At 34.9% G+C, this 23,221-nt stretch overlaps 1 protein-coding gene across 9 annotated transcripts in view; it reads right to left on the bottom strand.

Moving 5' to 3' along the window:
- Nucleotides 1–23,221, bottom strand: part of CEP290 (centrosomal protein 290) — a 92,818-nt gene that overhangs the window by 13,093 nt on the left and 56,504 nt on the right. For 6 of the 9 annotated variants that reach the window (XR_006709189.1, XR_006709188.1, XM_045465229.1 and 3 more), the window contains 13 exons: nt 22,662–22,928; nt 21,914–22,021; nt 20,666–20,865; nt 18,281–18,494; nt 16,944–17,081; nt 14,748–14,969; nt 14,299–14,421; nt 10,549–10,694; nt 10,029–10,184; nt 7,278–7,401; nt 6,205–6,828; nt 2,664–2,798; nt 965–1,051 (listed from right to left, as the gene is read on the bottom strand). Coding sequence is in view for 7 of the 9 variants with exons in the window: in XM_045465229.1 (XP_045321185.1) it covers nt 965–1,051; nt 2,664–2,798; nt 6,205–6,828; nt 7,278–7,401; nt 10,029–10,184; nt 10,549–10,694; nt 14,299–14,421; nt 14,748–14,969; nt 16,944–17,081; nt 18,281–18,494; nt 20,666–20,865; nt 21,914–22,021; nt 22,662–22,928 (2,544 nt within the window). In the remaining 2 variants the exon portion in view is untranslated. Of the gene's footprint in view, nt 1–229; nt 824–964; nt 1,052–2,663; nt 2,799–6,204; nt 6,829–7,277; nt 7,402–10,028; nt 10,185–10,548; nt 10,695–14,298; nt 14,422–14,747; nt 14,970–16,943; nt 17,082–18,280; nt 18,495–20,665; nt 20,866–21,913; nt 22,022–22,661; nt 22,929–23,221 lie in introns of those variants that run through there. The other 3 variants (XM_045465235.1, XM_045465231.1, XM_045465233.1) reach the window with 3 other exon arrangements.

A 23,221-nucleotide genomic window follows, 5' to 3' on the forward strand; every position in this document is an offset into this window, starting at 1 on the left:
AAAAAAATTATTGTTTATTTACTTTTGGGAAGAGAGAAAGAGAGAGAGAGAGAGAGAGAGAGAGAGAGAGAGAGAGAGAGAGCATGAGCAGGGGAGGGGCAGATAGAGAGGGAGACACAGAATCTGAAGCAGGCTCCAGGCTGTGAGCTGTCAGCACAGAGCCCGACAGGGGGCTCAAACTCATAAATCGTGAGATCATGGCCTGAGTGGAAGTCGGATTCTTAACCAACTGAGCCACCCAGGTACCCCCAGGTTTTTATTTATGAAATGAATGTTCCTGTCAAGCTAGATATTTGTTCTGAATACTTTTTTCTAATAACAACTCAGTATTTTCACCAAATCTGTCACATATTTAGTGTTATTACTTGAATAAGTTTTAAAATTGATTGCTTCTATCTGTGCCCCTTGCTAACATGAAAACAACAGGGGTTTAAATCTTTGGCCTGGGCCTCAAAAACAGCATTTATTCATTGTAAAAAATGAATACAAAATAACATTAGAAGAAAAACATAAGAATAAAAAAACCTAGGAAACATTTACAGAGCATTATACTAAGAAGTTGCCATGGAAATCATAAAAAAAAATAGTCACAAAATGTTAGAATTGGACCAAGGAGCAGTGAGTAGTTACCTTAATGAACAGAAGGAAGATTCCTAGAAGTTAAAGGTTTTCAAGGTGTGAAGGGAAATGCAATGAAAAAAGATGATGTGGTGTCCAGTTGAAATAAAATGCTTGTTATATGTGACACGTTACAGCTTGTTAATGTTAAAATACATTAATTTGAAACACAAAGAAAAGCTTAATGATGTTTTACATTGTAGATCTGCAGAATAAAAACCAAGACTACAGGTAAGTAAAGGTATATCACTACTGTTTTGATGTATCCAAACTTTTTTTGTTTTTCATTTCCAGCTTATCACTGCTGAAATCAACACAAATATATGTCATATTCTCACACACTCACCCCTCTAACATGGCCAAGTTTCCGCTCAACTTCTGCTTTTTCTTTCTTAAGAAATTCACACATTTCCTTCAAATCTCTTACTTGATTCTGAAAGATTAAAGCAAACACATGACAGTTTAACATAGCTATAGCCACTGAAAAGGAAAACAATTCATTTGAACTATCAATTTCTTCAACTATATAGCCTAATTGAACAAGGTCTCTACAGCAATAAGGACTTTGAACTAAGACATATGTTGAAGTGCAGTGATACAAGAATATTTTATATGTAAATTTCAAGAAATCTTTTCCACATTACTGCCTTTATATAAATGTAGTTTTTTTGTAAATGGTTATTTATTTTGAGAGAGAGTGTATGTGCATGTGCATGCAAGTGGAGGAGAGGCAGAGAGAGAGGGAGAGAAAGAATCCCAAGCAGGCTCCCCGTGGTCAGTGCAGAACCCACGCGGGACTCAAACTCACAAACCGTGAGATCATGACCTGAGCCAAAATCAAGAGTAGGACACTTAACTGACTGAGCCACCCAGGCACCCTTCCAGTTTTAGAACTCTGATTTTAACCACCCCATAAATGACATATATAGATCCTTATCCAGATGGTAGAGAGCAATAGCTGATCTAATAGTATGGGTTCTAATAATGTAAAAATAAGTGTTCTAGAAGCAGGACATAACTTAATTATATCATTACCAGTGGAATTAACAGACTGCTAATATTCCAGGTTAGAAAACAGAACTGAAACAATTAGCCAGCAAAAAGAAAAAGGGATTCCCATAAATAGGATGAGATTTGGAAAACCAAAGATAAACTTCTTATAAACATCAAAACAAAATTCCTAAAAGAGATAATTATCCTAATTTTTTAAGCTTAAAGACTTAATTTTTTTAAAGAAATATCCTAATTAAGAGTGATAATTGTTTTTGAAATATACCAATCATCCACTTGGCCTCAGGACTTTGAACTTGCTATTTCTGTTGTCTGGAACTCTCTTTCCAGTATTTGTATGACCCACTTCCTAACCTCCCGCCCTAGCTCTCTGATAAAATATTTTATTAAGAAAGGCTTCTTAATTACCCTATTTAAAATTTTTTTTTTTTTCAACGTTTATTTATTTTTGGGACAGAGAGAGACAGAGCATGAACGGGGGAGGGGCAGAGAGACAGGGAGACACAGAATCAGAAACAGGCTCCAGGCTCTGAGCCATCAGCCCAGAGCCTGACGCGGGGCTCGAACTCACGGACCGCGAGATCGTGACCTGGCTGAAGTCGGACGCCTAACCGACTGCGCCACCCAGGCGCCCCATTAATTACCCTATTTTAAATAGCAATTCCATACAGTCCCAACCAACCCTCCCCCCACCACACACACCTTTCACACCAACCATGCTTTTCTCCTTACCACTTAACATCAACTTAACATCAGCTGACATACTGCATATTACTTATTATAAGCCTTTCCCACTAGAATATAAATTCTATGTGTGCAAGAAATATTTTGATTTCTGTTTCCCAGCACCTAGAAGAGTACCTGACAACAAAGTAGGCTTTCAATAAATAACTGTTACATGAACAAATGTAGAAAATATATCACTACCATAATATTTTATGAATATGAGTTTCTGGCATCTTCATAAACTAATACAAAGAGGGAGAAAAGGTTTTCAGGTATTAGATTTCTTAACTAAAGAACATTAAATTTACCTTTAATCTTGGCAAATCTTTATTCGCTTGTTCAAGCTGAAATTTTAGTTCAATATTTTCAGATGACAGCTTTAAGTTTTCCCTCTGAAGCTCTTGTTCTCTTTGACAGTGTTCATCTGACTCTATTCCTGAAGTCTTCAGGAAAATAAAGTTAGGAATATTTTTATTTTTATTTATTTATTTATTTTATGTTTATTTATTTTTGAGAGGGAGACAGAGACAGAGGCAGAGAGCACACACAAGCAGGGGAGGGGCAAAGAGTGAGAAAGGGAGACACGGAACCCAAAGCAGGCTCCAGGCTCTGAGCTGTCAGCACAGAGCCCGATGCGGGGCTTGAACCCACAGACTGTGAGTTCATGACCTGAGCCAAAGTCTGGCGCTCAACCGGCTAAGCCACCCAGGCGCCCCAGGAATATTTTTAAATGTTAGTAATAAAAGTTATATAGGACATATTGGATAAGAAAACCTAAAATGGTACACTTTCTCTCAAAAAATATGAAAAATTAGAGAACTCTAAAAAAAAAGGACCCTAAAGAAGTCAGAATATAAAAATTGCAGGAGAAAAGGTAATACAGTTTAATATAGACAGCACAGTGAAGTATGTCTTAAAAACATCCACACATATAATGTCTACATGTATGCTCTTCTAAGACTAATTTGTGCTAATTTTTCCTGTCCAAAAGTAAAATATGACTATTATTTGTTATGGTTTATATTATGCCCTAAATCCTACCCCACCCCAAAACTCATACGTTGAAGTCCTAATCCCAGTACCTCAGAATGTGACCCTGTTTGGATATAGGGCTTTTCCAGAGGTACTCAAGTTAGGGTCATTAGGGTTGGCCCTAACCCGGTATGAGTAGTGTTCTTATGAAAAAGAGATATACATAGAAAGAAGATAATGTAAAGAGGGCACAACTGGCCATCTACAAGCCAAGGAGAATGGCCTGGAACAGATTCTTCCCTCACAGGTTAAAGGAGTCATCAACCCTGCCAATACCTTGATTTTGGACTCATGGCTTCCAGAACTGTGGGAATAAATTTGTCAGGTCACCAAATCTGTGGTGCTTTGTTACAATAGCCCTAGCAAACTAACACACGAGCCTCCAAAAAGAAGTGCCTTAATTCTTTCCTCTTTCGGAAAGCTCTTCTTCGTTCCTTAAGTGCAAGTAATAACTTCCTCCTCTGAAATCCAGTAACACTATATTGCATTTCTCTTGGCACGAATCTACCTTGGGCTATTATTTATGTTCATTCTTACTTCTCATTCTAAACTACAGGTCATTTGAAAGAGAAATATGTGCTTGATTTCTTTTTTTCTATAAAGGGGGTAGAAAACCACCCACCTCCTATGATTGTTATGAGCATCATATGAAACATTTTGTGCAAGTACTCAGCATAGCTTTAGTTTTTCCTCCCCCATCCCATTCTCTCTCTGTGGTTTGATGGGCTATCAAGCCAATAACTCCAAAGACATTATAGTTTAAAAAATGCAATGTTATACAAATATATCCATGGCTGTATAATAGCTTTTAAATTAGCAGTAGGTTAAATACTTCATATTCCAATATATTTACCCTTGGGTAATAAAAGCAAAAGAAATTAAAGACATTAAAACATAGAATATAGAAAAGTAAAGAAATTCTAGGCTATTTGATTCTGACCTGAGGGTGCAGAACCCTGGCAGAAACACTGCCTGTGTCCAACCTGACTTGTCTTTGTTCAAAGGAATGTGTGTGCATCTCTTTGTGTGCAAAAGACAGACGTATTTGTTAATGTCTGTACCACAGGAATATGTCTGTGCTTATGCTCATTCTCTGTCAAATAACCCAAGTATCCATTCTGATTCTGCTACTATTAGGCTAACACTAGGCAAAGCATGCCACCTGCAAGGTCCTCAGTTTCTGCATCTTACAAATGAAGGCACAAGATGGGGTAATTTTTAAGGCCTCTTCAGACATGGAAATCTGTAATGAATGCCCTGTCCCTGAGCTCTTCTGTCACCCTCACTTCATCTCTTCTGTCTGTGGTAGCGATTTAACAAGTGATAAACACTTATGGGTACTACTGATTGACAGACATAATATTTGCTAATTATCAACCACAGAAGAGAGTAATTCTATCTGATGATCTCACATGAGGATTTTTTTTTAACACATTCTCCTAAAACATGGATGCAATTATGTAAGTACATACAGATCGTTTTTTCCCCACAATTCTCAAAAAACAAAAAGTATTAGTTGAAATCGTCCAATTTCTGGAAAACAAATTCTAATGAAACTCTGTATTGTGTAAAAGTAATATAAGTAAAATTCTTGCATAATGAATTTTATGAGATTTCCAATTCTTTTATGGAAGAGGAATCCTGTTGAAAGGAATACAGTGCTAGAAACCAAATTCTTAGTGGATGGGAGTTAAGAAACACACAGTGGGAGCCTCAATTTTACAGTTACTTATTATCAAGGGAAAAAAGAGAAGCATTATGAACTTGGATAAAGATATGAAATAAGAATTAAGTCACTTTCATCCAAGTTTTCTTAACCTTTATTTTTATTTTTTTAAATGTTTATTTATTTTGAGAGAGTGGGGGAGGGGCAGAGAGAGAGGGAGAGAGAGAATCCCAAACAGGCTCCACACTATTGGTGTGGAGCCTGATGCAGGGCTTGATCCCATGAAACATGAGATCATGACCTAAGCAGAAATCAAGAGTCGGATGCTTAACCAACTGAGCCACCCAGGCACCAGCCCCCCCTCCCCCCATTTTCTCTTAAGATTTAAATGTTTGTTTTTATTGATGTGTTTAGGACTTAGGTGACTGGCATATCTAGGTGGAAAGGATAAGGGGAAAAAAAAGATATATTCTATTTGATTTCAAGTGGAGACAAACATGTCTTAGTCTGTACTGCATTGCAAACTGACCAAAAGTAGTGTGTACATGGAGAGACCATCAACTGTGAAGTTAGACCTGTGTTTAGATCCTGGTTCTGCATCACTAGAGATGAAACTCATGCTCCAAGCTTCCCATGTAAAACAGAAACAATACTCTGCAAATATGTGAAAATTATACCTCAGCATCGAGCCTAATACAACATAGAGAGCAACACATGCAAACTCCCTTTATTCATTATAAAAAAGTATGTTATAAAATATGTGGCAAAAAGATGACCAAATAATGTCACACAGTATCCTAACACATTTTTACTGATATTATTCACTGTAATAAAAGTTTGTGATGAGATTTCAGAGCACCTTGAGTTAGAAATTTCTAAGGCAAAATGCACACCTCTAAAGAGCCTGGTTTTTGTTATCCTGTTACTTAACATTTTTTAAGTGAGTGCCAGTGGTAAAACAGTGAGTACTAAAATCAATAAGAAATGCATAACCATTAATTTTTATAGGAACTCATCAATTAGAGCTTAATACACACTTCATGAATAGTTAATATTTTTTTACAAATCCCACGCAATTGATTTCCATTTGCACCACATACTGTATACCACTTGCTATAAGAAACAAACACAGGACTGCCATGGACTCAAACCTGGGACACTTCATTTCTTGGCTGGACTGGTACATCGGTTTCAGAATTTGCCTGTGCTTCCTCCTCAGCACTCTCAGTCAGTGCAGCAGCAACTGTGGCACAATCACGGTCTTCTCCGGCAGATCCTTCTGGATCCATGTGGTGGTTGTGACTCACATCTTCAGCTGTGTGTCCCTTTCCTTTCACATTCTTGCCTAGCTCATTCTCTTCCTTGTTTTCATGTTCCTGTTTATTATTTTCATGATAGTCTTGATTAATTTTCTCAATTTCAGGATCTGGTTCATTTTCAAAATTGGACTTAACATCTGCCATGGTACCATTAGTTGACCTAAACGGACTTGATTTATTTTTTGGTCTTGCCTCAGATTTATTTAACTCTGCAGAATCCACAATATCTTCTGTTGTGTGTCTTTCTTCATTACTGTAATGCCGTAGAATATTTTTAGGTACCTGATGATGTAAGTTGTTACTGGCATCTATTCCCTTCCCATTTTTAATTCTGAACACCATTATGGGTTTTTTTTTGTTCTTGTGGAAAGTGCTCTTTTTGTGATAAATATTATGCCTATATTTATTAACACTGGTAGCAAGGGTAGAAAGCGTAGTTGTGTCACATAACAGATTCTGCTTGAAGCAGAAGAAAGAGAAGAAACATGAAAAGAAGAAAAAAATAACAAAAATATACACACTATTGCTTTAAGGTAATATACAACAAACAAGTCTACATTAATGATTTTTTTATAAAGGAAAACTAGAAATATATCACACGTTTGAATGGAAACAATGCTGTATTTTTCTAATTTACTTAATTGTATGTTCTTGCCACAGCAAAACTCAAAATAATAACTTCTTTAAAATCTCTGGAATACAGTTTTATGCAAAGTCAAAGAATCTTAGGTCTACTTATGTAAGAAGGATTAAAGAAGTTAATATACATCAGTACCTGGCAAAAATAAAAGTTGGATTTAGTACATTAATATTAATAAGAAGAAGCTTAAGGTTTTGGCCCAGATAAAGGTAAAAGTTTATATCACTTTTATTAAAAACAGAAAAATAAAAAGATGTACACTTACTGAAGGTCTAGAATATGCATCCTTTGAAAACTGTTTTTCTAAAACATGTAGTTTTTCTTGGAGGTATCTATTTTGTAAATGTAAATCTTCTATGACAGAATCTCGAGGAAGAGCTTGACGGGTCCTATGATAAAAAGCAAGAGACTCTTTACTATTCAAACGCCAACTTTTCACAGCTTTATTGTATTAAAATACAGAAAAGAAAATATATAATGTATTTGTTAACATTGTATTTATTTTAATTTCTATAAAACTTGTAAATTTTATAAAAATTAGGACATGACTATTTAGATTATAAATAGTCTAATTATATATATATTACAGAGGATTCACTGTAGGGCTCTTTTGAATTATGAGTTAACAAGTGTATTTAGATTTATAGAAATACATTAACATCTTTAAAGAACATGCATCTATTTATATGGAATTGTGAAAGATGAATCAAAATACTATTTTTAAAACACTATATAATAATTTCATGACATACTTCTCAAAAAGCTCAACAATATAAAAAAGGCTCTTAGTGGTGCCAGATAACAGTCTGTTACTCCAAGTCTCACATGTGTCGCCTAAGGCCCTTCATAATCTGGCCTCACTATACCTATTCAACCTAATTGTCCAGGAGCCCACCTTTAGTAAGGCAAAAAAATCTGCCCTTACCCAACATGAAAGTTTCACCCCTGCCACCATGTCTCTGCTAGAGTTCTGCTTTCTTGGAATGTCCTTCCTCCCTTTAATATCTAGATTTGATTCATAAAATTTAGAAATTCACAGTTGAACTGAGACAGAAGGCCAGTTCAATCTCTTCTATCAAATCTTCTCCAATTATTTCAGCCCATACAGGTTCACATTATTAGAAAAAACAAATTAAACCTCTAAAAGTATTAGGTTTCAAAACGAAAATATTTGATCCTGTGAAAACTGCAAAGGAGAAAAAAAGGGTTTAACATTGTTTTGAACACATGTTTAGATCAAGAAAAACAAAGAAGAGAAGGAGCCACTACTGGGATCAGACAGTAACTACAAAACAGATGTTGCAAGAAAGAATTCTTAATCACTTTTTTCTTCTCCATCAAGGAAAATTCTGAAGGATTTAAGAAACAATGACTTAGAAAAAAAAGGGAATCGAATGTAGGCTAGAAACTCATGGGTACTTCTTTAAAGAAGTTCATATTACATTAATACAGACATGATCACAGGCATTAATAAAGAAACACTAATGGTAATTTTTGAAGATCAATGGAGAGGAAAAACATGCTAAATTTAAGAACATGGAAACCAGTGTGACAAATTTCATATTAAAAAAAAATTAAGAACAGTAAGTATCCCCATGTCCAAATATAACAGGCAGGTACCACACTTAGAAAATAATCATTAATATGATTCTGGGCTGCTTGTAAGTACTTAGAAGGAGAAGTAACAAATTTTGTAAAACTAATCTAAGTTCATCTAAGAAGAAATGAATAAAGCAGAAAATTACAGTTTTGGGTGTTAAGACATGATTTTATCAGAAGACATAGCTTGGAAAGAGATGATGAAACCAATTTCAAAAGCTTTGCTAAAGAAATGACACTGGGTGCAGGGAGGGGGTCTGGTTCTAGGTAGAGTGGAGTAAACACACCCAATCTTGTCTCTCCCAAATGCATGGAACAGCTATTTGAGAACTCTGAAAAGTAAATATTTTACAGAGTGGGACACTATACCAGAATCTGAAGGCGCAGCAAATGGCAGCAATTTACCTTTCCATTGCTTCTAGTGTGTCTTGGGCTGAACACAACACTGCTCGAAACCTGAAGGTGAGTGTTAGCACTGAGGGAGAAAGCTCCAGGGAAGCCTTAGAGTTCTAGCTCCAGCAAGGAGAGAGGGCACTTACGATACTCTCCAAGAAAAAATCCCACCCCCCCAATATTTTTTTGTTCTCTCCGTTCTCTCGTACTCCAACCCTCAAGCAATCCCATGCTACTGGTGGCATAGGCTGCATGGGAACCCACAGGAGTCAAAATATTTAGGAAATTGGTAGAGTTGTGATTACTAAAGGGATAGACGGGAAGTAGCCCCCTCCCTCCCTATTCCCCTTTCTGCCCTCCTAATGCTTGGCTCCAGACATACAAAAAATTGCTAAAGTAAACAGTAGAACAGGGTAACCAGAGCCCCAGATTTCATCTGAAATACAAAAAGGGGGAGCCCTGAGGAAACAGAAAGTGTCAGGGACATGGCAGAAAGGGAGGAACTCAAGGAAGGGATCCTATAATGTCGTTCATGAACTTCTGGCCTCAATGTTGAGCTGTGTGTGCATGAATCTGATCTTACAGTAGCAAAGACTCACAGAACTGAACTAATGGATGGAAGGCAGCCCGTATACCAGACTTCCAACAGGGAGGTGCACAGGCAGGACGGAACCAAAGAGACTATAAAGGCTTTGAAAACAAAACTGATATTAGAACCACAGCCCATAGAAAGCAGGTGGGAACTTGGGGCCTGAACCTATACAAGATTGCCTGCCTGTGAAAACAAAAATACTACATTTTCCATAGAATTTAACCGAGATCCAAAGTTTCACAACATGATATTCAGAAGTTCAAGAATACAATCCAAATTATGTGGCATACAAAGAACCTATCTTAATTCCCACAGGAAAAGAGAACAGAACCCAAGCCTAAATAAAATAATACACATTCATTACATCAGTTTTTATGGGTCAGCCAGTATTTCTTCATTGTAATAGGTCCCACATTTCACATAACAGCTTACCTCATATATGATATGTCATTTTCTAAGTCAAGATTTCTCTTTTTCAATTCTTCCAACTCTTTTTCTGACTCCAAAGCTCGCACTCCCATAACCTGATCAACAGTAATGCCAGTTGTTTTTAGTTTCCTCTGCAAAGTAAGTTTCTCTTTGTCAGCCCTGTGGGATTCAATATAGCACCATGAAAATATAAAATTCACTGTTTTACTTGTTCAATTTATTAAACTGAAGCTTACTACTAATTAAACAACATCATAAAAAAAACCCAAAAACTAGATCTTGCTGTATTTGCTATTAGCTAACATTTCAAAATTGTAGGAAACTCCGTTTACAAATTGTTAAAATAATTTTAAACACATTTTAAAGAAAATAAAGTGAATCACAGATAATAAATCATAATTAAAACTATGAAATTTCTCAAATATAACATCAAATATGTACTATCAAATACAATAAAACTATGTAACTTCCAGATCAATTAAAGACTTCACAAATAATTAACTAGGGTTAAATTTAAACTCACTTGGCAAAAAGATCCTTCAAAGTATTCAACTGCTTTGTTAGAATATACACTTCCCCCTCTTTCTCTTTTAACTTGTTTCTAATTCCTTCTATTTTGGTTTGCCATTTTTTACCTTCTTCCCACCTAATTAATTCTTCTTTGGCACTCTGTAAACAATAACGAGGGAGAAAATTACCAATATTTTAATTTCAAGATTTATTAATTACAATTTACTGGAACAATGGTAAACCAATACTTCCTAGGGAATATGTGAATACATTCATTTTGCTATATAATGTCTAGAATCTTTAGACATGCCAAGCTACTAACAAAAATGCCCTTCAGTTTAAAGGTTCTGTATTCTATTATTGACAGGTAAAATTCTAGGGAACAGTTTGGACTAATGTCAACAGACTTAAAAGTCTTTAAGTAAAGATTCTAATAAAGATGATCATGACCAACGTAAGCTTCTAACAAAAATATGTATGTACAAATGACCAACCCAATTTTGACCAAAATAGCAATCTCCTAGCATCACAGCCTCTTCAAATCTTATCCAACAGATGGTTATATACTGCTAATCATCTGCCATACCACTCTCGGCATTAAGTGTAGAAGCACTCTCTGATCAGAGAAAAAGCATTATAGTCTAATTTATGTTGGTTGGGTAGATCAGGGAAGGGGAGCAAAATACAGAAAAAAAGCAAGAAAAAAAATATTTTGTACTATGTTAGCTGCTGGTAAGTGCTGAGCACGGAAGAGAAATAGTTAATGGCATTAGTAATGCCACTGAATACATTTCCATCAGTTTGCACTTGTAGCTCTGAATTCACCTTAATGCTATAAGTCTATTTCATTATGTTTTCTAGTGTAGTATGCCAGAGCATCTTCATGTTGAAACATGACAGATGTAGAAACATATTATTTTTGTGAATTATTTTGTTTCTCCTTTATATTTCAATTAGGGCATTTATAATAATATTTAAAAAAAAATTTTTTTGTGTTTATTCATTTTTGAAAGACAGAGAGAGACAGAGCACAAGCAGGGGTGGGGCAGAGAGAGAGGGGGACACAGACTCTGAAGCAGCTCCAAGCTCCAAGCTGTCAGCACAGAGCCCGACACAGGGCTCGAACTCACGAACCGTGAGATCATGACCTGAGCCAAAGTCAGACACTTACCCGACTGAGCCACCCAGGCACCCCTATAATGATATTTTTGAAATTACACATGTAGGTAATTTCTATTAACCATAAATTTCATGTGGATATTATAAAACACTGTTTATTACAAAAGGCAATGTCAGGGCTGAAAGAGTTAAAAGCCATAGTTTAAAGTCAAATGCCCATCTAAGATATGTTGCCCTATCAAAACTATCTTCTTTGATACTGGCCAATTTTTTACTTTATTTATTTAATTCAGTTAGCAACTATCCTTTAAAAAAACATAAAAACTTTGGTAAATGTTTAATAATTATTAACTTTTTTTCTGAAATATATACAAGAAATTTTGTGTACTTCCAGGAATGTAAATATTAGCTTGGGCATAATGGTATATAAATAAATAATTCTGCAGCATGGAATTGGGCATTTACCCTCTGATACCAGCCCCTGAAGTAAGACTGAGGGAAACAAGGCTGGAATTATTTAAAAATGAACCACAAGAAAAAAATAACAAAGGCAAACATCACCACAGATCTGTTCTTGACTGGGGGAGAAGAGAAGATGCAGGGAGAAGTTCTTTTTTCATGGTTTGTGTACCAAGAGCCACTTAGGATGGATTTCAGAATAATGTGACTGCATTTAAAATTTTTCATTCATTTAACAAATACTGAGCATCTAATACATGCTAGGGACTAGGGACTGTTGTAGGTGGTGGTTATACAACAATAAACAGGTAGAATTCCTGCCATTAAAGCTTATAGTCCAAAAGATAAACACATAGATAGGTAAATCTCTAGTATGTCAGATAATAATAAATGCTATGGAGAAAAGTATAACAGCATAAAAAACACAGGAATGTAAGGCATGGGGGTGGGTTGACAGAGAAAAATGTACAGAAATTTCAGCATGAAATCATTGAGTATAAAAACATCCATAAATTAGAAACGCCCAATACTGTGGAATTTGAAATAATACTCTTGCTGGATTCCTGGATAGAAAATTTAATATTAGTGTTGCTCTATGTGTTGTCCTCTTTTTCTAATTAGTAATAATATAATATCATACAGTGGTATGGACTTGATGGCTTACAAAAGACTTGCACATATTGTCTCATTTGACTGCCAAAATAATCTTGGGAAATTGGCAATGCAAATAGTATCATTTCTATTTTAAGGAGAAATAAACTGAAACAGAGATTAGGAGTCTAGGCAAAGTCACAAGGCTTTCTGACAGGAATCAGGTTAGGAACTAGTATCCGAGGATTAGACCTTCGTCCAAGTGGGGAGGCAGCAAAGAAAGCAAACTGTAAGAATAAGGACATTTTTATCTTGCAATTTTTACCAGAAAAGCTTCAGAAGCAAGTATTGTGGTTCAATGTATATAAATGAAAATATTTTAATAAAAATTATACTAACACTGGTGAATTTTCATAGGACAAAAATTTTTTGGAATATACTCTATTAAGACATTTTAATCCCATTACTATTTTCTATTCAGTGGCATTAAAATTCCTTAATTTTCTTTTTTATGTCCATGTTATTGAAATTATTTTATAGATATTGAATATTTTCTGCACAAATTTTATAATAAAAATGTTTCCTAACCTTAGCTTCTCCGTTGTGATTTTCTGCAGGGGCAAACATTACTACTAACACCAATATTTCTCAGGTCTCTATTGATATTTTCAGTGCTACTGATATAAGTCTTCATTTTATTATTTGTAACAAATTTAATTATATGCACTTTAGCCAATTGAAGGGATTTAGAGGATTGATAATTTCTATCAGTAATATTTATTACAAAACAGTTGACTAGTTAACCTGTTAGAAAATTTTAAGCAACTTTTCTCACATTACAGAATCAATTTATGAGTGGTTTCGTTATTGATTACTACCAATACTGAATTCCAAATCACTTTGTTTACCCTGAACTAACAGTCCATTCTACTGGATGATAAAAAGGACACATTTGGGTCAAGGTAGTAGACTAAAAATGCCCAACTTTCTTTCCCAAAGGTCAAAAGCACCTACCTGCATAAACAACTATATTGGGGAAAAGCTGGATATGTAAGGTGTGAGGGGATTTTAGAGGTACTTTGTCAGGAACAGGACATAATGATGTTGTAGTCACTTCTGAGCAGGAATTACATTATAGGGGCACCAGCATGACTCAGTTGGTTAGTGTCTGAATCTTGATTTTGGTTCAGGTCATGATCTAGGGTCACTAAATTTCTAAAGGGCAGAAACTCATCTTAGACTTCTCTATATTATTTATATTACGTGTTAGGTCCTCAAATTAATACAGTATTTTTTTGAGAGAGAGAGAGAGAGAGAAAGAGAGAGCGCGCGCGTGTGCACGCACAAGCCGGGGAGAGGAGCAGGCAGAGGGAGGGAGAGACAGAATCTGAAGCAGGCTCCATGTGCATGGAGCCGAATTAGGGCTCAATCCCATGACCCTGGGAACATGACCTGAGCCAAAATCAAGAGTTAGACTCTCAACCAAATGAGCAGCCCAGGAGCCTCTAGCGTATATTACCTATTCATCAATTATATAATTTAAGTTAGGCTATCATTACATTAAACATATTAATCAGTATGTTTCTTCACATACCTTTTCTTTCATAGGCTTTATTTCTGCCTCATCCACCTTTCTTTCCAGTTGGCTTTCTAGCTTTTTAATTTTCTTTTGGAGTTCTTCAATTAAACTTTGTTTATTATCTAACAGAGATTTTCCCTAAAATATAAGATGTATTTTTACATTTTAGAAGTAAAAAAGTATCAAACAAAATACACAATAAATAGGCCAATTATAGAAACTTTTGAGGCTATAGCTAACCACATTTTCTAAATGCACTACTGACGCACTATGGATGCTTCTGCATTTTAAAGATAGGCTACTCTAAAACAACAAATACCACAGAGGTCACTGAAGGAATTAGCCACATTAATCAAAGTGATCTGAAAGTTGTTTCAGCAAATAGGTGAAATTAAAAAGTGGGAATAAACTACTACCTACATATTTTAAATAAAAGACATTATCACAATTAAACATAAAATTACCTGTAATCCACTGGTCAGTCTTTTAATTTGCCTTTTCAGTTCATCATTCTCTTGATCAATTCCATCTTTCTCTCTAAGCAGTTTATTATAAGCTTTTTGTTTTTTTTGCAGTTCATTGGTTAAGTCATTCAAATTATCAGTTAATGAGTTTTCTTTGTTTTTACTTGTTTTAAGAGCTTCTTTCAATTTTAAAAGATTTTCACTTAAGTCTTCAATTTGTGACTAAAACAAAGAGAGGTTTAATTCATGAATCTTCATCAAGTATCAACAATAAAATATAATACATCTATTACTTATTAAAAAGAAAGTAGATCTAAATTTTTCTTGAAACAAATTATTTTTAATAATACTTATTAAAAAAGGGTTAGTTAATGCTTATAAAATTAAAACTTACTAAAAGTAAAGTTTCAATCTGAATTTTTAAGGTCGCAGGGAAAAAAACCCCACTAACTACATATATTTTTCTGTCTTTGTTTCATATGAACCAAGTCTCTTTTGAGAAAAACAAAACATGAAGAAACAGTCTAAGGCAATTCAGCTTCAGCAAACACCCAGAAACAAAATTTTATCAAAAAAGCAAAGGTTTTATTACGGTGGAACTGATTTAAAGGAACAAGGACATATGAATGTACATGGCATTTAAAATGCCAGTATAAAACAAAATCTCTAACTTGTAGTACTAACCCACTTTGTAAAGACAGGACATAAAATGGTAACTTGCAGTGCTTGACAGTATGTTGAAGCCACCCACTATACAGGAGTTCCCAGCTGTCCCATACAGTAACAGCGATAAAAATACTGGTACTTAGTAGGTTTTGTTGGATAAACTACTACAGGTCAAAATTGTTACCAATAACACTAACAAGAAATTTAGCACTATTGTAATACAGTTAGAAGAAACATACACTGTCCAGGAGAAGTCAGAAAAGGCTTCAAGAAAAAGGACTTTAAGACTGTCAAGGATTCAGAGATGACATTTCAGGCAAAGAGGTATTGAGGAAGAAATCAACAAAGGGGTATTCCTGTTTATATATTTATTTACTTAATGGGTTTTTACTGTCAACCATACTGATAATCTTGATAGGTACAATGAGAGATTCAAAAAAGCTACAGAAGGACGCCTGGCTGGCTCAGTCAAAAGAGCATGTGACTCTTGATGGTGATCTTGGTCCTGAGGTTTTTTTAAAAAATTTTTACTGTTTACTTATTTTTGAGAGAGAGCGAATGCAAGCAGGGGAGGGCAGAGAGGGAGGGAGACACAGAATCTGAAGTAGGCTCCAGGCTCTGAGATGTTGCACCGAGCCTGACCTGGGGCCTGAACTCATGAACTGTGAGATCGTGACCTGAGCCAAAGTCAGACACTTAACTGACTGAGCCACCCAGGTGCCCCTCAGGGTTGTGAGTTTGAGCCCCATGATAGGTAGAGAGATTACTAAAGAAATAAACTTAAAAACAAAACAAAACAAAAACACCTAAGTAAAATCCAGTCCCTACACAATTTAATGGTGGTGAAGAGCACACACAAGTAAGTCGAGAGTAAATCAAAATTACAAACAAAATAAAACACAATTTTTATATTTTTCAAGTTATGCAGAATATACTCTATGAAACTTTATGTAAAGAAATTTAAAAACCATTATGAAATACATGTGTTTTGTAAAAATAATCTTAAATCACCAAATCTAATGCTCTATCGTGTTTGAAAACAATAAAATACATAGCCAAAAAAATACATATTTAACTTCAAAAATGCCTTCAGAGTTACACAGCTCTATGGATTAAATGTCAAGGACTATATAATCTCCATAAACTATTTCAGGGAGAAAAAAAGGAAAGCTAATTAACTCATATTATGAACTAGTAAAAATTAGAAAAATTTGATGAAGCAAAAGAAATAAAACAAGGAAATCTACATACATATCTCATCAACACAGAAACAAAAATTCTAAGTAAAATCTTCGTTAATTCTATTAGGAAGAAGTAGCTAATAATGGTCTATTTTTGCTAATTTCCAAGATGACCATCAGTGTGAGAACAATGAAGATTCTTATTACTCAAAAATGTGTGTTTATCTATCAGTAATTCATTACAATAAATTCTCTATTCATTATCAAAATTGCTATATATCAAAGTGGATCCTCTTCTAATAGTAATTATAAGGAATTTTGTTATATTAATGAATGTGTTGACATTCACCTTTAGCTCTTTAGTATGTCGATCAACCATTTGTTGAACATTGAGGTTTGCCTCTTTCTGAGAAGTTGCAGAAATAATACGTTCTTCAGCTGCTGCTGTCATTTCTGTCCGGAGTTCCAAAAGTGCTCGACTAAGTGCCTGAATATTATAACATATACACTTTTTTAGAATTAATATTTTATATGAACAATGCATAATACAAAAAAATTAACATGCATCACTTTTAACTAATTTTTCCTAAAATTTAGGAAATTTTCCTAAAATTTTCCTAAAATTTAACTATCTTCCTAGAATGCCATGTCTTTACGCAAACAGAATTCACAAAGAGTCCAACTTTTTCAAATGAAATTTCTATAATAATTGCACTCAATTCTTTTCAAACTGCATGTGAGTTCAAAATCTTGACACCAATTTTGAGAACCAATATTAAATCAAGCCATTTGTGCTATAAAAGCCGTATGTTTTGTTTTCAGTATCCAAGTTTGGTTGTTTATTTATTTATTTTTTAGTGTTTGTTTATTTTTGAGAGCGAGAGAGACAGAGCAGGAGTTGGGGAAAGGCAGAAAGAGAGGGAGACACAGATTCTGAAGCAAGCTCCAGGCTCTGAGCTATTAGCACAAAGCCCAACATGGGGCTTGAACCCACGAACCATGAGATCATGACCTGAGCTGAAGTTAGATGTTTAACTGACTGAGCCACCCAGGTGCCCCCCTTCAATATCCAAGTTTAGATATTTATCTGAATTACTTAGTACAAGTGAAATTAACGGAATTTATATAGACAAGTAAAATGATAGGATTAGAAGAGACTTGAAATTTGCCAATAAATTTCACAAGCTAGCACAGAAATACAGTGGCACCTTCTAAAACAATTGAGTATCTCAAACCTGAGATAAATTTTAAAAATACCTCAGACAATCCGCTGACCAACTGCTTCTCAAAAATCTATTTCTGTGACTTCCTTCTTTAAACTTTCCTCCTGTCATTATGTCCCTCATACTCCCCAAAATTGTTCAATCATTCAAAATATTATTCAAAATAGCCTCAGTAGCATAAAATCCCAGTTAGAAAAGGAGAGAAAATAATGGGATTAAGATTTCCCCTTATTTCCTACAGATAACCCACAAATCAAACTGATGACAACATAAAAAGAAACTGGGCTATATCTGTACTTTAAAACCCCACCAAAAGGCGAATATCCTACTTAATAGCATAAGACAAAGCTCATATTTTTTAGTAAAACAGATTTATATATATAATCTTTTACAAGTCTTCTCTAAAAACAATCTATTACCACATATATTTCCTAAATATTGACAATACTCTGTTGTTACTTACTTTTTGTTGTTTCTCTTTCAAGGCTAACTGGCTCTTTAGCCGTTCTACTAGATTTCTCATTGTAGTTGTTGGAGCTCTTGAATTTGCTTCTTTTTGAGCCTGAAGTTCAGATTTTAAACTCTGTGACTCTTTTTGTGACTGGGCCAGAAGACACCTTAAATCCTCTACTTCTGCTTTCACTTTTTTCATTTCATATGCATGGTTTTCTTGGAGCCTAATATAAGCAAACACATGTATTTAATGGAGAGGTTGCTGCAATTAACACTTTGATTGATAGGAATTTTGTAAAGAGCAAATATTGGGTCCTAAGTATCCCTACAACCTAAGTCTTAATTCAAATCAAAACAAGAACAATTCTTTGTTCCACTTAACCCTTAAACTTCACATAAAATAGACTTTTCCTTGTAGTTATTTACTATTTTTGGCAACAACTGCATCAAGTAATTTTGTGCCTCTAGACAATATAAGGAACAAAATAGCACTTTAAATACTATGTCTCCTGCAAGATGTAACAAAAACTGAAGTTACTACAAATAATCATCAAATTATGAAAATATGAGGTCTTACTAAAGTAAACACACAGGTCTATAATTTCTTAAGACACATTAAAATACATATATCCATGTGCACACAGAATAAAAGTACAGTTTTAGTCTAAAATGACAATGGTAAGGTACAAAACAACCACTCAAGGATTTCATGTGGCAAAAATTTGTATATATACAAGGTATTTCAAAAGATGATTATTTTCTACACTCAGGAATTAGATTCAAAAGCACAAGCAATTTTATACTCCAAAACATGACAGAAACTTACCAAAAATAACATCTCATGTAGAAAATTTAATACAATGGGGGAAATGAGATTGAAAAGATACCAAATACTATTGCTGGTTCTCTTTTTCTTTCAGAGAGTAATTTCTTAAAAGTGGTAGCTTCTTAATAAAGCAAAAGTAGTGTTAATATTGTCAGAGACATCTTGGATAAGTAGGTTAAGAATATAAAATTGTAAGACTTTCAGAGCTGGAATGGAATTATAAAGTCAAGTAGTTCAACTTTCTCATTTTTTCAGATGAGAAATTGAGGTCCACAGAGACAGCTTTTAGGTAGAGGATAGACAAGAGCAGTGGAAGGAACACCCTGAGGCAGAGTCCTAAGTCCTTGAAAGGGAATGACAGAGGCCTGAAGTGGAGGCAAGGACCACAATTAAAAGAAAAAAAAAAAAAAAAAAAAAAAAAGCACACATTATAAGCCAGAGTTCAACATGTGGGCTTTGTGGCTTCAAGACCCTGGGCCTGATAGATCAAGAGCCACAGGTGCAGAGAACATGCACTCTCCTCTTCCACCTCTGCCCCAGGGTAACCCTTAGACTCACTATAATGCATAGATACCCCTACTTGCCTCTACTCCTCCTTGACCCACCTGCCACATGAAGGTTCTGGTGCAAACGTTACAGGGTCAGACTCCCCCTCCCAAACTGTGGGAGGAGTTTCCCAAATGATGGGGCTTCTCCCAGCCCAGAGAAACCCATTACTATCTAATTCCAAAACAACCTAGGGGCTTATTCCATCTCAGGGAACCTACCCACTCTCCTTTCCCACCTTGGAGTGTACTTTTGCTTTAATAAACTGCTTTGTGCTTGCTACTTTCCTTCTGGATGTTTTTATTCTGAGCACTGATCCCCACGTAAATCTTCGCACGGGCAATCCAAGGACCTAGGCTGCCATTCGCACAATGCAGACACTCTCTCATTCCTAACATTCTACAATGATTACAAAATACACTATAAACCTATTTTAGATCTAAAATCTATATTCTGATAAACTGGTTGAACAACATTTAAAATCTCTAATAGAGCAAATGAATGCTGTCACTATGATTAATTTAAAAAAATAATTTTTCATTCAACAAATATTGAACCTCTGTTATGTGCTAGAAACTGTTACAGGTGTGTAAACAAAAGTTCCATATTTATATGTTACTTTACAATTTTCAAATTACTTTCACATACAGTATCATTTGGCCTTCATATAGAAGGAGACAAGGTCATTTCTATTTTATAGATGATTAAATGGATGCTTGAATTAAAGAAGTTAAAAATGAGAGTATAGAACAAGAATCATGAGTTGGCTCTCGGGCCAGATTAACTAGATTCAAATCGTGGCTTTTCTATCTCCTCTTAAGGCATGTTACTGAGCATTCCTGTGGCCTTGTTCCCTATATGAAAAATGGAGAGAATAATCTATGTCATAATAGTCCTGAGGATAAAACGAGATAATACACATAAAGGTTTTAGACCATGCATGACACAGCAAATGCTTACATTTATCCTCATTCTATCATTATTACCATTTGCCTGTTTTTATAATACATTCCTAAAACTTACCGCAATTTGGTATTTTCAAATTCTTTGATTTTTAATTCAGTGATTTCTTTTTGTCTCTCTAAATCTTGAGATACTTCTTTTAGTTTGGCTAAAAGTGAGGAGAGAGAATCATCTTGTTCTGCTACTGTCTGTTCCATCTCAGCCAGACGAATAAAATGCTTGTTGGTAGGAACTGGAGTAGGGGACTGTTTTATTAAATCCTAGGAAATATGAATAAATTAGCCATGAGCATGTACAACCCAATGCCATACCTATTCCATAATTTTAATTTGGTTCCTCAAATGATCAAAATATGATTTCTAATTTAAATTGAATGATTTACTAGCCTATGAAGACAAGAAATACAGATCTTATTCTTTGTGGTCCCAATATTGAGCAAAGCATCCACATGTAGTGGACGATCAATAAATGTTGACTGAATTCATTAGCTAAGGCTTAAGAATGCTAAGATATGTTCAGCTCAGGTCGTGACTTCACATGTGTGAGTTTGAGCCCTGCTTCAGACACACACTGACAGTGCAGAGCCTGCCTGGGATTTGCTGTTTCTCCCTCTTCACCCCTCCCCTACTCATGTTTGTTCTATCTCTCTCTCTCTCTCTCTCTCTCAAAATAAATAAACTTAAAAAAAAAAAAAAAAAGAATGGTAAGATTTCCATGTTAGGAGATGAAAGTTAGGTCAGTTCACATATATAGAAGACAAAGATCAAAGGAAGCAAGTATTAATTGAATTCAGAACATGAAAAGCAGTTAGATATTGGTAAACTTACGGTGAACAGAACTTGAAAGAAAGACTGAAGTCAGATCATGCAAGGCTTTGAGTACATGGCTAATAAATATAAACATGATTTTGTAGGCAGTGGTGAGCTACTAAAGACGTGGATGTAGGGGGAAAAATGATCAGAGCTGTGATTATTCCAACACAGGTAGGATGGCTTCTACTCAAAAAAAAAAAAAAAAAAAAAAACATGAGAGCTAAATTTTCAATTATATGGTCTCAAAAATCAACAAAGAATAGAACAGGGGTGCCTGGGTGGCTCAGTCTGTTAAGCATCCGACTCTTGATTTCAGCTCCAGTCATGATCTCGTGGTTCGTGGGATCAACCCTACATCAGGCTCTGTGCTGACAGTGTGAAGCCTACTGGAGATTCTCTCTCTCCCTCTCTGCCCCTCCGCCTCCACCAAAATAAGTAAAAATTTAAAAAAAGAAAAAAAAAAAAAAAGGATAGAACAAAGTTCCCAGAATCTTACCCAAGCTGTTTGTTTGAATTTATTGAGTGAACTATCAGCCTGTAGTTCTAATTTACGATGAAGAATATGAAGGTCTTCTTCATGTTTCTTAACAATTTCTCTTTGCTCCTGTTTATAGCAAATCAAAATTGTGTCATAAACTATTAAATAAATTCACATTCTAAAGATCTTAAATATCTTATTACCTTTAATCTTCCAAAATCCCTATGAGATAGGGAAGGAACATTACCTGTATGGCGTACATATAAGTACATTTACACCAGTATTTATTCCCCTGGTACATATTCATATTGGCAAATCCAGCCTTAAATCATAATTTATTCTTAATATTAGAATAATATGTATCCATCATCTTTTAACTTGTTTCTAGAAAATTTTTTAAATGTTATAGATTTTCCTACCAACATTCTAGCAAATCAGATTTCCACTGACTGCTAACTAGTGTGATAGATTTCATTCTAACTTATTGCCTCAATCTTTACCTATAAACTCCACTGATATTTTTCCAAATCGTAACGGTTTCACCATGACAGCTAGTCCTGGTTTAGTCAGTCATAAGAGAAAAATACACATTTACAAACTGCCAGGTTTACTGACAGAGCTTTAATCCAATCATGTGAAAGTAAAAATTCCTAAAGAGAATCACTTGAAAACAAGAAACAAACTGCCACTTCAGGGAAGAATAGTATTTGGCATTTGACTAAAAAACATAATAAAGAAAAGAGCAAAGCATAATGTAATAACATACCTCTCTTGCTTTTTCCAGAAGATGTTGGTACTTCTTTAACACTTCTTCCTTTTGGTTTAACCTTGCCTGCATATTTGCAATGGTCTGCTGAGCAATTTTCAGTGTGTGATGTGATTTTGGTTCTACCTCTTTTCTGCCTAGTTCGGCTATAAGCTTTTCACGTTCTGCAGTGGCAGGCAATCGAAGCCTTAGTTCAGTGATGACTTTGTCCCTTGACAGAATATTTTGCTCTGCTAACCGTAAAGCAGATTCTTTTTCTTTTAGCTTCTGCAATGATCAAATCATGATAAAATTATTAAAGTATACATTTTCATTTTAGAATGCTTCATCTGAATTTTGGTCAGATTAATTATAAGCAAAAAAAAAGGAGTTTCACTTTATTTTTCACATCATACTTATATTAGTGATATACTGATATTAATAAGGCTATATTTCTTATATTTCCATGTGGCAGCACACTTGTCTGCATGCACATTTATTTATAAGATTATAATGTGTTATAAACTTCACTGTTTACTTTATTTAGCTCTTGTAATTTTAGAACTAGAAATGTGTGTGGT

The sequence above is a fragment of the Leopardus geoffroyi genome, chromosome B4, assembly GCF_018350155.1.
Source record: "Leopardus geoffroyi isolate Oge1 chromosome B4, O.geoffroyi_Oge1_pat1.0, whole genome shotgun sequence".
NCBI classification, from domain to species: Eukaryota; Metazoa; Chordata; class Mammalia; order Carnivora; family Felidae; genus Leopardus; species Leopardus geoffroyi.